Source organism: Carassius gibelio, chromosome B2, assembly GCF_023724105.1.
Source record: "Carassius gibelio isolate Cgi1373 ecotype wild population from Czech Republic chromosome B2, carGib1.2-hapl.c, whole genome shotgun sequence".
Taxonomy (NCBI): Eukaryota; Metazoa; Chordata; class Actinopteri; order Cypriniformes; family Cyprinidae; genus Carassius; species Carassius gibelio.
In genome coordinates, this window is record NC_068397.1 from 21,913,770 (window position 1) to 21,929,489 (window position 15,720).

At 34.7% G+C, this 15,720-nt stretch overlaps 3 gene segments (V, D, J or C); all 3 read right to left on the reverse strand.

Annotated features, from left to right (window-relative positions):
• Window positions 1-2,274: 2,274 nt before the first annotated feature.
• Window positions 2,275-3,573, reverse strand: LOC127951448 (T cell receptor alpha variable 17-like). The segment is given in 3 exon segments: window positions 2,275-2,304; window positions 3,084-3,388; window positions 3,493-3,573. Coding segments are annotated over 3 exon segments (378 nt in total).
• A 173-nt stretch (window positions 3,574-3,746) lies between these two features.
• On the reverse strand, window positions 3,747-4,687 carry LOC127951450 (T cell receptor alpha variable 12-3-like). The segment is given in 2 exon segments: window positions 3,747-4,120; window positions 4,224-4,687. Coding segments are annotated over 2 exon segments (414 nt in total).
• A 3,382-nt stretch (window positions 4,688-8,069) lies between these two features.
• Window positions 8,070-8,634, reverse strand: LOC127951451 (T cell receptor alpha variable 17-like). The segment is given in 2 exon segments: window positions 8,070-8,440; window positions 8,558-8,634. Coding segments are annotated over 2 exon segments (411 nt in total).
• Between the last annotated feature and the right edge of the window lie 7,086 nt (window positions 8,635-15,720).

A 15,720-nucleotide genomic window follows, 5' to 3' on the forward strand; every position in this document is an offset into this window, starting at 1 on the left:
AATATTCTGTGACGAGAATGAGATACTCTGGTCGAGATCCAGGATATTGACGATACCACTGCAGACTGTTAACATCACCACTGTAGTCGCAGGAAAGAATCACTTTTTCACCTCTGACAACATGCTTTTCAGAGGATAATGGTTGTATTGTATTTGCAAAGGAATTTCCTGTATACATATATATAAAAAACAGATTATTCGATTATTATAATTAAACAAAACATTTTAACATCATAAAAGCATAACAACTGCTCTCTCTTCAGCCACAATTTTTTTCTCCATTATTTAATCATTTATGAAGTCTCTAAAAATCAGAACATCTTACCTATCGATAATAAAACTGATATCCAGCAAAGGAGAAACATGGTGGATGTTCTGCAGAGAAGAGGAAAAGGCAGAGTAAAGTGACTCTTGCACTGTCACTGTTGTGAGAGCACCTCCCTCATGTCTTCTTTTTTTTTCTGATAATGACTGTGTTCGTGTCTACATGGCAAATATTTAAGGGGATTCATTTCTTATTTATAAGAATATATTTATTATAATAGATGCAATCCCTTGTGAAAAATAAATGCACTTAAGTATACTTCTATAAAGTTTACTTATTGCAGAAATAATATACAGTACAGACCAAAAGTTTAGACACCTTCTCATTCAAAGAGTTTTCTTTATTTTCATGACTATGAAAATTGTAGATTCACACTAAAGGCATCAAAACTATGAATTAACACATGTGGAATTATATATGGAATTATATACTTAAAAAAGTGTGAAATAACTGAAAATATGTCATATTCTAGGTTCTTCAAAGTAGCCACCTTTTGCTTTGATTACTGCTTTGCACACTCTTGGCATTCTCTTGATTAGCTTCAAGAGGTAGTCACCTGAAATGGTCTTCCAACAGTCTTGAAGGAGTTCCCCGAGAGATGCTTAGCACTTGTTGGCCCTTTTGCCTTCAGTCTGCGGTCCATCTCACCCCTAAACCATCTCGATTGGGTTCAGGTCCGGTGACTGTGGAGGACAGCACCCCATCACTCTCCTTCTTTGTCAAATAGCCCTTGATGACTTCAGTGTGACTCTACAATTTTCATAGTCATGGAAATAAAGAAAACTCTTTGAATGAGAAGGTGTGTCCAAACTTTTGGTCTGTACTGTACTTTAAAATAACACACATAAATGCAAATTAAATGTTATTTTCGCTGCTAAAATAGATTGTAATTATTTTAGAATTTATCACATTTTAAAGTTATATTAAATGCAATAAGTTGAACTTTTGACAAAAGTCTCCTCTATCTCATGTAAATCATATCGCGCCATGTATGTTAGTTACAGTTACACATCGACTGGTCAAGATTGGAGAAAAATGCAACCTTATCTTACCAATACATATCCACCAAGAACAGAGGACAGTGAAAATAATCATGATAGCAGAACTTTAAAGAAGAATCTGAAAGACTTGAGTATCATTCAGACTGAATGCCTTTGAATTCTGACATCCTCGCTCAGATTAAAATTATTTAGTTTAGTTTGCTTTTTATGGTGCCTTTATATTCAAAGCTGCTAACATGACATTTACCACTGCAGTGCATACTCACAGGTAAACAGACACACGCACACACACACACACACGTTTGTTTTTGTGAAAAGTGGGGACATCCCATAGCCGTAATGGTTTTTATACCGTATATAAACTGTATATTCTATGGTCCGACACCAACCTAACCCCTAACCCTCACAGGAAACTTTGTACATTTTTATTTTCTCAAAAAAACTAATTCTGTATGATTTATAAGCATTTTGAAAAATGGGTACATGGGTTATGTCCTCATACTGTAAGTCACCCTCTCCTTGTAATACCTGTGTCTTACCCATGTCATTATACAGATCTGTGTCCTGATATGTCACAAAAACAAGAGCACACACACACACACACACACACACACACACACACACACACACACACACACACACACACACACACACACACACACACACATACACACACACACACACACACATCCACTTGTTTGTTGTCTTGATTAACTGCAGCAGTAAATCTGGGTGGTCTGTCTTCACTCATATGTCCTTGTGAAAAGATGTAAAGGAGGAACTCTGGTTTGGATCTGTGATACTGTCAGTACCATTGTAAATTCTGTATATTACCCGTATAGTCTTTATTGTTTCTGCCTCTGTGTAACCTGGCAATGGAGAGTAAAATCTTAATTAGACAGTAACTAACCAGTAAAAATAGTAGGAAATAATTAAAACTTAACTGGTCTAGATCGGAGAGAAAAATACAACTTTATCCTACCATTACACATCCACAAAAACAGAGAACAGTATAAATCAGCACAAATAATCAGCACAAATCAGCATAAGAATCAGAAAGACTTGAGTATCATTCAGACTGAATGCCTCTGAAATCTGACATCCTTCCTCAGATTAAAATGTTCCAGCATCTTGATATTAAGCTCCGCCCGCTGAAAAAAGAAAATGTTTTGCTTGTCTTTCTGCAATGCAGTCTTTATGCCTTAGTCTTTAAACCAATCAATGTGACTTTTTATTTCAAAAGTCTCTGGAAGAGTATATTAAAGCAAAGGCATTAAAATGTTTTAATGCTTGAACATTAGCTGAGAACATTAAACAGTGTAGATATAATTGCTCATTTTTTATTTATATCTTATTAAATTTTTAGCATATTCATCACAATTCCCAAGTTTCATAATTTCAAAGCATTTTTTCATATTCATTTTGAACAAATATTCTATGAAGCAATTGTTTAGAGGTAAAAAATAAAATAAATAAATTGTGTGAATAAAATAAGAATAAATGGACTTTAGCCAGTCACACCACAGAACATGGCAATTAGTTATTAGTTAACTGGCAGTCTACAATACTGACATTTAAACTAGTTCTGTTGGTTTTCGTCATGTGCAGTTAAATTATGATTGATGAAATGCAGTATAAACAGAGAATCCAGGAGGACTGTATACTGTACATGCAAAAGCCTTATAACAAGAAATATATTCATTTAAATGAATCATCAAAACTTGGATTTTGTACAGTGTTGCAGACTTTCCTGTCACTGTGGGCTCCAGAGCACAGTAATACAGAGCAGAGTCTGATACAGCAGCAGAGGAGATGATCAGATCCACACGGTTGTTATTATGGAGACTGGTGGACATATGTGGAAGAGGTGGACTAGCGGGCATTACAAATTTGGTGGTTTTATCAATCAGCACCAAAAACTCTAACTTCAATCCAGTCTTCTGTCGATACCAATAGAGACGGTAAGCTGATTCATCAATTTTACAGGACAGAGTAGCATTATTGCCTTCATTTAAAGACACAGATGCTTTATCTGGACTGATAGGACTCTTATTAGCTTCACCTGCAATGTAGATGGACAACTCAGTGTTATCAATATCATGAAGCTTTACGTTAATATAATAATAATATATAACTAATAAAAGGTGTCAAAAGTCTTTGGCTTACCATAACTCAAGACAAATGGTAAAACAAAGCAGATGATGATCATTGTTGTTTGTAAATTATATTGAGTGGTCTATAAGTAGGTGTGTTGAGCCTCTTTGTGCTCTTCTGCTCTAATCCACCATAAGCTCCGCCTATCTTTGGAAATATGTGTTCTATTGATCCTTGTGGACTCATTAAGAGATGCTGTACTAATGGCTGATGCAGTCACAGAAATAATACATACTGTACTGTAGAATACATGTGCTTGTTAGACATCAATGAATGAGAAGCATGACTAATTTGCAAAAAGACTTTGTGTAGGGGAAAACAGGTTTTCCTGTCACTGTGGGCACCAGGGCACAGTAATACTGTGCAGAGTCTGATACTTTAGCAGGGCTGATTTCCAGTTCCATGAGCTTTCTGTGTTTGTCAACTTTAGCTGATAACCAGTGCGCTGATGGATCGGCTTTAACTGGATCTCCAGATTCACTCATGGAGAGAAGGAGTTCTGGTCTGGATCTTTGATACTGACGATACCACAGTAGATTATACACAGCACCAGTGTAGTTACAGTAGAGAGCAACACTGTTACCATCTTGAGCTCGTTTTTCAGAATCATGAGACGTTATTAGATCACCAAGAGAGACTCCTGAAAAAACACATAATAAATTCAATATTGCGATCAGATAAATGTAATTCTAACAGTTCTAATTCAAAAATGTTTGTTATTAAATAAAATAATCAAGTCTCACCTGCAAGTACTGATAATATTACAAGTGCACAGAGCAGCATGATGGAATGAAATGATCAAATGTGACCCTTTTTTAACTGAAACACTGTGATTTAAGTCTGGAGCTCCACCCTGTGGCGTGATTTCACCTTCCAGGACGAGTCTTGAGCTCATTGTGTTTATGAGGGATACAGAAAAGAGATGAACGCCCTCTTCTGGATGAAAACAAACACATTTAGACCTTCATCCCTCACAGAGGACTTGGACAGTATTTGTGTTTTTACCCTGTGATGATGACTTTTGCCAAGTTAGAAGGTTCTTACTGTCACAAATCAATGCATCCCTCTAAAAGTGCTTCTCAATGTTTCTATTTGAGCATTAGTTTATAGACAAATGTGATCAAATTAAACAGTGTACAACATTTACTGAGTTTACTTACTAAGTTACTGAAGCTTTCTTACCAAAGAGACAAACTAAAATAATATAATATACAGTCATATAAAAATACCAACTTATACTGGAATATGATGAATATGTTCTGCATTTTTATTCTAACTGAAATCAAACATGATATTATAGTTTTATGTATAACTGAAACAATATGGTTGGATTATTCACTGAAGTGTTAAACAATAGAATAAAATCAGTAACACACACACACAAAAATGTTTTTACAGTGAAGTACACAATCATCTGACTGAAATCAGGGTTTTTGTTCAGTGTTCTTGTGTTTCCTGTCACTGTGGGCCTCAGAGCGCAGTAATATACAGCAGAGTCTTTGACTTCAGTAGAGGAGATCTCCAGTTCCACTTCTGTGATCGCTTTTTTAGCCTGTGCTTTGAGACGTAAAGAGGGTTCGGAAGAAACGCCAGTCTCTGCATTAAAAATAAGGTACTCAGGTCTGGATCCTGGATATTGGCGGTACCACTGAAAGCTGGGCCCAATGCCACTGTATTTGCAAGAGATAACAGCACTTTGTCCAACTGAAACATGCTGTTCTGGTAAGAGAGATTCTATTGAATATGCATCAGCACTCTCTGTAAAAGAAGAGAAGAGAAAATCTTTTAAAATAATGATTGTTCACCATAACTGTTAAATCTTACGCAGAAGTGAGTTACTGTAACATGTTCAGTCGACTGGTACTGATGTTAATGCACGGTGAGCATTAAAACTATTACTTACCCTTAAGCAGTGAAACTACAATGAAGACAACAGTAAACATGGTCACTGCTCAGTAGTCTGAAAGCTTGAAGTGTCAAACTCAACCTTGATTCAGTCACATTTAGCTTGATCTGCTGTTTAACATCAGGCTTCAGAGCTCCACCCTGTGGCAACAACAAATATCTTTGTGTTACTGTACTGTACGTTATAGCTCATATTCATACATAAAATACTTTTCTGTAGCCTACTGAAAAATGTTGCTTATCAGGAATCTTTATTGTTATTTATTAGAGTAATATAGAAAGAGACAGAATAAACACTGCATTACTGTTTTATTCTGTTCTGCATTAAAGGAGCTTCTCAGATCAGAAGAGCATCCTCCTGTGAGTCAAACTCAAAGACTGCTATAAATGTTTAGCTTCAGGATACATTGAGGTCAGAAAATAAAAAGTCAGAAAATCTAGGAATTATTATGTAATTTAGACCTGGAAATAAACGAATAAATGAATGAACAAATAAATAAATAAACGTATGTATTGAAAAATGTAAAGCTACAGGTATGTTCAAAATGAAAAATAATATATTTTTTATGTTGTCTCCAGGTTTTTTGAAGTCACTGTATGTAATTCTGATGTTAAGACATGTTAAGGCATATTTGTATGTCACTCTTTCTTTAATGTGAAGATAATAGTGTGCTTAGTTTACTTTGTTGCAGCTGATTGATTGGTTGAAAGACATTGGACAAATGTTTACACTTGTGAAATTTAATTTAGTATTTTATTTAGTGTATCATCAAGTTTTCATTGTTAAGGCTTTCAAATACATGTAAATTCAGAATTATTATATGTATATAAATGGTTTTTGTACAGCGTTCTTGTGTTTCCTGTCACTGTGGGCTGCAGGGCGCAGTAATACAGAGCAGAATCTGTTTCTTCAGCAGAGGAGATTGTCAGATTCACTTGTTTTAGGTCTTTTGAAGCTTTTGCTGACAGACGAAGTGAAAGATCAGTTTCTGAATATTCTGTGACGAGAATGAGATACTCTGGTCGAGATCCAGGATATTGACGATACCACTGCAGACTGTTAACATCACCACTGTAGTCGCAGGAAAGAATTACTTTTTCACCTCTGACAACATGCTTTTCAGAGGATAATGGTTGTATTGTGTTTGCAAAGGAATTTCCTGTATACATATATATAAAAAACAGATTATTCGATTATTATAATTAAACAAAACATCATAAAAACATAACAACTGCTCTCTCTTCAGCCACAATTTGTACCCCATTATTTAATCATTTATGAAGTCTCTAAAAATCAGAACATCTTACCTATCGTTAATAAAACTGATATCCAGCAAAGGAGAAACATGGTGGATGTTCTGCAGAGAAGAGGAAAAGGCAGAGTAAAGTGACTCTTGCACTGTCACTGTTGTGAGAGCACCTCCCTCATTTCCTAGTCTGCTTTTTCTGATAATGACTGTGTTTGTCTACATGACAAATATTTAAGGGGATTAATTTCTTATTTATAAGAATATATTTATTATAATAGATGCAATCCCTTGTGAAAAATAAGTGCACTAAAGTATACTTTAAGTTTACTTATTGCGGAAATAATATATTTTAAAATAATAATAAGTTATTATTGTAATAAGTGCAAATTAAATATGTTTTTTTTTTAATGAATTTATCACATTTTAAAGTTATATTAAATGCAATAAGTTGAACTTTTGACAAAAGTCTCCTCTATATCATGTAAATCATATTGTGCCACCTTCTGGAAAATACAGTAATTTGCATTTGGCTGTCACTGGCTGTTACTGTGGGCAGCAGGACACAGTAGTAAATGGCAGAATCTGTTTCTACAGTAAAGGAGATCTTATGCTCCATTTGTTTGTTGTCTTGATTAACTGCAGCAGTAAATCTGGGTGGTCTGTCATCACTGATAGCTCCATGTTGGAAGATGTAAAGAAGGAACTCTGTTTTGAATCATGGATACTGTCTGTATCAGTATCATTGTAAATTCTGTATATTACCCTAGTAGTCTTTGTAACAGCAGGACAGATTAACACTGTCACCAACATGTCTATTTTCATTCAGTGATGAAGGTTTTATTGTGTTTCCCTCTGTGTACCCCAGTAATGGAGAGTAAAAGCCAGTGAGTAGACAGTTAGATAGTATTAGACAGTATATGTAACTTGTAAAAAGTGGTATTTAATAGTTAAAAAGTATTTAGATTGGAGAGAAAAATGCAACTTTATCTTACCAATACATATCCACCAAAATCTGAGGACAGTGAAAATAATCACGATAGCAGAACTTTAAAGAATAATCTGGAAGACTTGAGTATCATTCAGACTGAATGTCTTTGAAATCTGACATCCTCCCTCAGATTAAAATTCTTCTACGTCTTGATATTAAGCTCCAACCTATGGGAAAGTTATTTAGTTTAGTTTGCTTTTTATCGTGCCTTTATATTCAAAGCTGCTAACATGACATTTACCAGTCACTGCAGTGCATACTCACAGGTAAACAGTCACACACACACGCACACACACACACACACACACACACACACACACACACACACACATTTATATAAATATATTTTGAAACATCACCTTCATGCTTCATTTTACTTATTTATTGATTCAAGCGGAGTTAACACACTTTGATTCGTTGAAATGTTTAGAATTTTTTTTTTTTTTTTAATCTGATGTTGGATCTATGTCTGCTGCAAACCATGTCAGGTTTTTGTACAGTGTTGAAGTGTTTCCCGTCACTGTGGGCACCAGGGCACAGTAGTACAGAGCAGAATCTTCCATCTCCGTCTGAAAAATGCTGAGATTCATGCGTTTATTTCGTTCATCAGCCACAGATGACAGTCGAAGTGTAGGTTCTGACCGGCCTTTGAGCTCAGTAACAAAGATAAGGAACTCTATTTGAGATCCTGGATATTGCCGATACCACTGCAAGGTGTTAACACGTCCACTGTAATCACAGGTGAGGGTAACGTTGTCTCCTGCTGTGACGTGCTTCTCTGGGACCAGTGGGTTTATTGTATTTGCATCAGTATTCTCTGTGTAGAAGAAAAAACAAAGATGTTAAATTATTCTTTTGGGTAAGATATACTGTACATGTTGTTCACACTGAATAAATGGATCAAATGTAAAAAAAAAAAAAAAGAATAACTGACCTTTGAGCAGAAAAATAACAATTAAAGACAGGAGTAACATCTTACTAATAAAATGACTGTGAGAGTCAATGCAGCACTTTTCCTTCTAAAACTAACTCAATGTAGCAGGAGCTTACTAATGTAAGTCATGAATCCAATAGCTCCACCCTCTAGCAGTGAATTATGGTTAAGTGAGCAATTGGTAAAATGTTCTTTACCCAAGTATTTCAGCTATTTCAGACAGTTCAGGATTAGTCTAAATAAAAAATGAGCATATTCTAAAATATTCATAAAATACTCAACGACAATATATATATATATTATTGTTATATATATATATATAGTTAAACAATAGTTGGGATATTATTATCAATAACAAATTAATCTACTGTAAAAAATAAAAATAAATACATCTTTCGAGCAAGAACATCGCAGCACCGATGCAAGCTCTCTGTTTTATAGTAACCTTGGGAACAACAAATGACATCAACAAAAGTAAACTGAAATGAAAACCAATCTCTGACTTTTGAGCAGACCTATTATCATCAATACAAGGGCAACACCTGACATGCAATAATCACAACAACTCAGACAGTTAATCTGCATGTAAGACAAAACTCACACAAGGAGATACACACTGAATTGACAGAAAAACTAAATGTGCAGATAGCGCCACCTCCTGGCAAAACATACCTGCTATTTCAGTCATTTGGGAAATGGGAACTTCTGACTATATTAAATGTTCTGTATGTTATCATTTGTTTCAGCAAAGTTACAGACTGTTGTGGTGATTATGTGTTGTTCTTCGAGACTGCATTAAAGAGTTGTTTGAGGAATCATCTTTCTTTAATTTTGTCATGGGAGGTTTTTGTATGATTCAGTTTGATTTCCTGTCACTGTGGGCCTCAGGGCACAGTAGTAAATGGCAGAATCTGTTTCTACAGTAGAGGAGATCTTCAGATCCACTTGTTTGTTGTCTTGATTAACTGCAGCAGTAAATCTGGGTGGTCTGTCTTCACTCATATGTCCTTGTGACAAGATGTAAAGGAGGAACTCCGGTTTTGATTTGGGATACTGTCTGTACCAGAATAAACTATTTACAGTACCGATATACTCTTTGTAACTGCAGGACAATGTAACACTGTCACCAACATGTCTATTTTCATTCGGTGACAAGGGTTTTATTGTGTTTGCCTCTGTGTGCCCTGGCAATGAAGAGCAAAAGCCTAATTATATAAAAGCAACAGTAACTGAATGATAAAAAGTAATGGTAAATGAGTAGAAAATAACTGGTTTAGATTGGAAAGAAAAATACAATTATATCTTACCATTACACATCCACCAAAAACTGAGAGTGAAAATAATCATGACAGCAGAAATCTGAAGAAGAATCTGAAAGACTTGGGTATCATTCAGACTGGATGCCTTTGAATTCTGACATCCTCCCTCAGATTAAAATGCTCCTTCATTATGATATTAAGCTCCGCCCATTTAAAAAAAAATGTTTTTGCTCATATTTTATAAAGTCATTATACTTAAACCGTTTCATATGACCTGTGATTCTGCCAAGGTCTATTAAAGAAAAGCATACGAATATTGTAAAGCTTTATTGAACATTTTCTGAAAACGTTCACATTTCTTACATTTTTTGTGCCTTTTTTCTTATTTCATTTTTGTCATCATCTCTTTTTTTTTTACCAATTTATTGATCTTTTATGTTATACTTATATTTATATTATACAAATATTCCAGGAAGCATCACAATTGATTTGAGTTATTGATCCTAAAGAGATGCTTGTGTTACTGATAAATTATGCAGTCAGAAATAATTCATACTGTAGGAAACATGTGCTTGTTAAGAATCAGTGAATATACAAATACATATACAGAAAGATTTTGTGCAGAAGAAAAGGTTTTCCTGTCACTGTGGGCTGCAGAGCACAGTAATACTGTGCAGAGTCTGATACTTTAGCAGGGCTGATTTCCAGTTCCATGAGCTTTCTGTGTTTGTCAACTTTAGCTGATAACCAGTGCGCTGATGGATCGGCTTTAACTGGATCTCCAGATTCACTCATGGAGAGAAGGAGTTCTGGTCTGGATCTTTGATACTGACGATACCACAGTAGATTATACACAACACCAGTGTAGTTACAGTAGAGAGCAACACTGTTACCATCTTGAGCTCGTTTTTCAGAATCATGAGACGTTATTAGATCACCAAGAGACACTCCTGAAAAAAGACAATAAATTCAAGATTGCGATCAGATAAATGTAATTACAACAGTTCTAATTCAAAAATGTTTGTTATTAAATAAAATAATCAAGTCTCACCTGCAAGTACTGATAATATTACAAGTGCACAGAGCAGCATGATGGAATGAAATGACTCAAATGTGACCCTTTTTTAACTGAAACACTGTGATTTAAGTCTGGAGCTCCACCCTGTGGCGAGATTTGACCTTCCAGGACGAGTCTTGAGCTCATTGTGTTTATGAGGGATACAGAAAAGAGATGAACGCCCTCTTCTGGGTGAAAACAAACACATTTAGACCTTCATCACTCACAGAGGACTTGGACAGTATTTGTGTTTTTACCCTGTGATGATGACTTTTGCCAAGTTAGAAGGTTCTTACTGTCACAAATCAATGCATCCCTCTAAAAGTGCTTCTCAATGTTTCTATTTGAGCATTAGTTTATAGACAAATGTGATCAAATTAACCAGTGTACAACATTTACTGAGTTTACTTACTAAGTTACTGAAGCTTTCTTGCCAAAGAGACAAACTAAAATAATATAATATACAGTAATATAAAAAGACAAACTATAATATACTGGAATATGATGAATATATTCTGCATTTTTATTCTAACTGAAATCAAACATGATATTATAGTTTTTTGTATAACTGAAACAATACGCTTGGATTATTCACTGAAGTGTTAAACAATAGAATAAAATCAGTAACACACACACACACACAAAAATGTTTTTACAGTGAAGTACACAATCATCTGACTGAAATCAGGTTTTTTGTTCAGTGTTCTTGTGTTTCCTGTCACTGTGGGCCTCAGAGCGCAGTAATATACAGCAGAGTCTGACACTTCAGCAGAAGAGATTGTAAGATTCACTTGTTTCTTTGAGTCTTTTGCTGACAGACGAAGAGAAGGCTCAGATTCCTCTGAATTTTCATTAACAAGTATCAGGATCTCTGGTCTAGATCCCATATATTGCCGATACCATTGAAGATTGTATGCCCGAACGCTGTAGTTACAGGACAGAGTCACATTTTCGCCTCTGAAAATATGCCTTTCAGAAGACAATGGCTGTATTGTGTCAGCAAAAGAATTTCCTGTTTGGACAAAATGCAACTGTTAATGAAACTATTAATTAAATGAACACTAAGCAACTTATATACAATCAAACAGATGAAAATATTTTTTTGTAAACAAGAATAAAACCATAAATGAAATTATTTACCCATGAGTAATGTCAGTGGTATCCAACAAAACAGAAACATGATGGTTTCTGATGAAGAGTGATTGTAAAGTGATGACTAAATGAATCAGCCTTTCAAACATTCACCTTTGTGAATACGCTCCACCCTCTGCCTGAGACTTTATCTTCACTCATGGGTTTTCCTTTTCTTAAAATCAAAAGACCAAACATTATTTCTTTACATTTGGAAAAGTAAGAACAGTTGCATCATTGATCTGTTGTGGTTGATTTGAAGCTGGTGTGTCACAATGTTTGTGTAATGCAAGATGTGTTCATGTATTAAGTTTTTGTACAGAGCAGGTGGGTTTCCTGTCACTGTGGGCGTCAGAGCGCAGTAATATACAGCAGAGTCTTTGACTTCAGTAGAGGAGATCTCCAGTTCCACTTCTGTGATCACTTTTTTAGCCTGTGCTTTGAGACGTAAAGAGGGTTCGGAAGAAACGCCAGTCTCTGCATTAAAAATAAGGATTCTATTGTATCTGCATCAGCACTCTCTGTAAAAGAAGAGAAGAGAAAATAAGTCAACTCAGTCGACTGGTACTGATGTTAATGCAACAGTGAACATCAAACTATTACTTACCCTTAAGCAGTGAAACTACAATGAAGACAACAGTAAACATGGTCACTGCTCAGTAGTCTGAAAGCTTGAAGTGTCAAACTCAACCTTGATTCAGTCACATTTAGCTTGATCTGCTGTTTAACATCAGGCTTCAGAGCTCCACCCTGTGGCAACAACAGATATCTTTGTGTTACTGTACTGTATGTTATAGCTCATATTCGTACATAAATTACTTTTCTGTACTGAAAAATGTTGCTTATCAGGAATCTTTATTGTTATTTATTAGAGTAATATAGAAAGAGACAGAATAAACACTGGATTAGTGTTTAATTCTGTTCTGCATTAAAGGAGCTTCTCAAATCAGAAGAGCATCCTCCTGTGAGTCAAACTCAAAGACTGCTATAAATGTTTAGCTTCAGGATACATTGAGGTCAGAAAATCAAAAGTCAGAAAATCTAGGAATTATTATGTAATTTAGACCTGGAAATGAATGAATCGATGAAATATTATGTAGAAAATTGTATTTATAGAATTCATAGAGCAGGAGCTGGTGATGTATTGAAGTTACATATTTTTTTTATTTTTTATTTTTTATTTTTTTGAAGTTATATATTTTTATTAATTGCATTAATGCACATAGTACACTTTATATTATAGACTAAATAGTAATACATTTAAAATACATTAAGAAATGTAATTTTGTAGAACACACAAAAGTTTAAATTAAAATCAATTATTTTACATGTGCTTTAGTATATTGATAAATATATAAAAATAAGTGTACTTATTTTAAATAAAATAAAATCATAATTATGTGAAATGTATGTTTAAGTAATACTTAATTAGTCATTATCATAAAGTGCATTTTTATAAAGTGCACTTAAGAATGTTAAGACCCATTGTCATAGCACACTTCTTTTTCACAAAGGAAGACATGTTGAGGCATATTTGTATGTCACTCTTTCTTTAATGTGAAGATAATAGTGTGCTTAGTTTACTTTGTTGCAGCTGATTGATTGGTTGAAAGACATTAGACAAATGTTTACACTTGTGAAATTTTATTTAGTATTTTATTTAGTGTATCATCAAGTTTTCATTGTTGAGGCTTTCAAATACATGTAAATTCAGAATTATTATATGTATATAAATGGTTTTTGTACAGTGTTCTTGTGTTTCCTGTCACTGTGGGCCTCAGGGCGCAGTAATACAGAGCAGAATCTGTTTCTTCAGCAGAGGAGATTGTCAGATTCACTTGTTTTAGGTCTTTTGAAGCTTTTGCTGACAGACGAAGTGAAAGATCAGTTTCTGAATATTCTGTGACGAGAATGAGATACTCTGGTCGAGATCCAGGATATTGACGATACCACTGCAGACTGTTAACATCACCACTGTAGTCGCAGGAAAGAATCACTTTTTCACCTCTGACAACATGCTTTTCAGAGGATAATGGTTGTATTGTATTTGCAAAGGAATTTCCTGTATACATATATATAAAAAACAGATTATTCGATTATTATAATTAAACAAAACATTTTAACATCATAAAAGCATAACAACTGCTCTCTCTTCAGCCACATTTTTTTACTCCATTATTTAATCATTTATGAAGTCTCTAAAAATCAGAACATCTTACCTATCGATGAAAAAACTGATATCCAGCAAAGGAGAAACATGGTGGATGTTCTGCAGAGAAGAGGCGAAGGCAGAGTAAAGTGACTCTTGCACTGTCACTGTTGTGAAAGCACCTCCCTCATGTCTTCTTTTTTTTTTCTGATAATGACTGTGTTCGTGTCTACATGACAAATATTTAAGGGGATTCATTTCTTATTTATAAGAATATATTTATTATAATAGATGCAATCCCTTGTGAAAAATAAATGCACTTAAGTATACTTCTATAAAGTTTACTTATTGCAGAAATAATATACAGTACAGACCAAAAGTTTAGACACCCTCTCATTCAAAGAGTTTTCTTTATTTTCATGACTATGAAAATTGTAGATTCACACTAAAGGCATCAAAACTATGAATTAACACATGTGGAATTATATATGGCATTATATACATAAAAAAAGTGTGAAATAACTGAAAATATGTCATATTCTAGGTTCTTCAAAAAAGCCACCTTTTGCTTTGATTACTGCTTTGCACACTCTTGGCATTCTCTTGATGAGCTTCAAGAGGTAGTCACCTGAAATGGTCTTCCAACAGTCTTGAAGGAGTTCCCTGAGAGATGCTTAGCACTTGTTGGCCCTTTTGCCTTCAGTCTGCGGTCCATCTCACCCCTAAACCATCTCAATTGGGTTCAGGTCCGGTGACTGTGGAGGCCAGGTCATCTGGCGCAGCACCCCATCACTCTCCTTCTTGGTCAAATAGCCCTTGATGACTTCAGTGTGACTCTACAATTTTCATAGTCATGGAAATAAAGAAAACTCTTTGAATGGGAAGGTGTGTCCAAACTTTTGGTCTGTACTGTACTTTAAAATAACACACATAAGTGCAAATTAAATGTTATTTTCGCTGCTAAAATAGATTGTAATTATTTTAGAATTTATCACATTTTAAAGTTATATTAAATGCAATAAGTTGAACTTTTGACAAAAGTCTCCTCTATCTCATGTAAATCATATCGCGCCATGTATGTTAGTTACAGTTACACATCGACTGGTCTAGATTGGAGAGAAAAATGCAACCATATCTTACCAATACATATCCACCAAGAACAGAGGACAGTGAAAATAATCATGATAGCAGAACTTTAAAGAAGAATCTGAAAGACTTGAGTATCATTCAGACTGAATGCCTTTGAATTCTGACATCCTCGCTCAGATTAAAATTATTTAGTTTAGTTTGCTTTTTATGGTGCCTTTATATTCAAAGCTGCTAACATGACATTTACCACTGCAGTGCATACTCACAGGTAAACAGACACACGCACACACACACACACACGTTTGTTTTTGTGAAAAGTGGGGACATCCCATAGCCGTAATGGTTTTTATACCGTATACAAACTGTATATTCTATGGTCCGACACCAACCCTACACCTAACCCCTAACCCTCACAGGAAACTTTGTACATTTTTATTTTCTCAAAAAAACTAATTCTGTATGATTTATAAGCATTTTG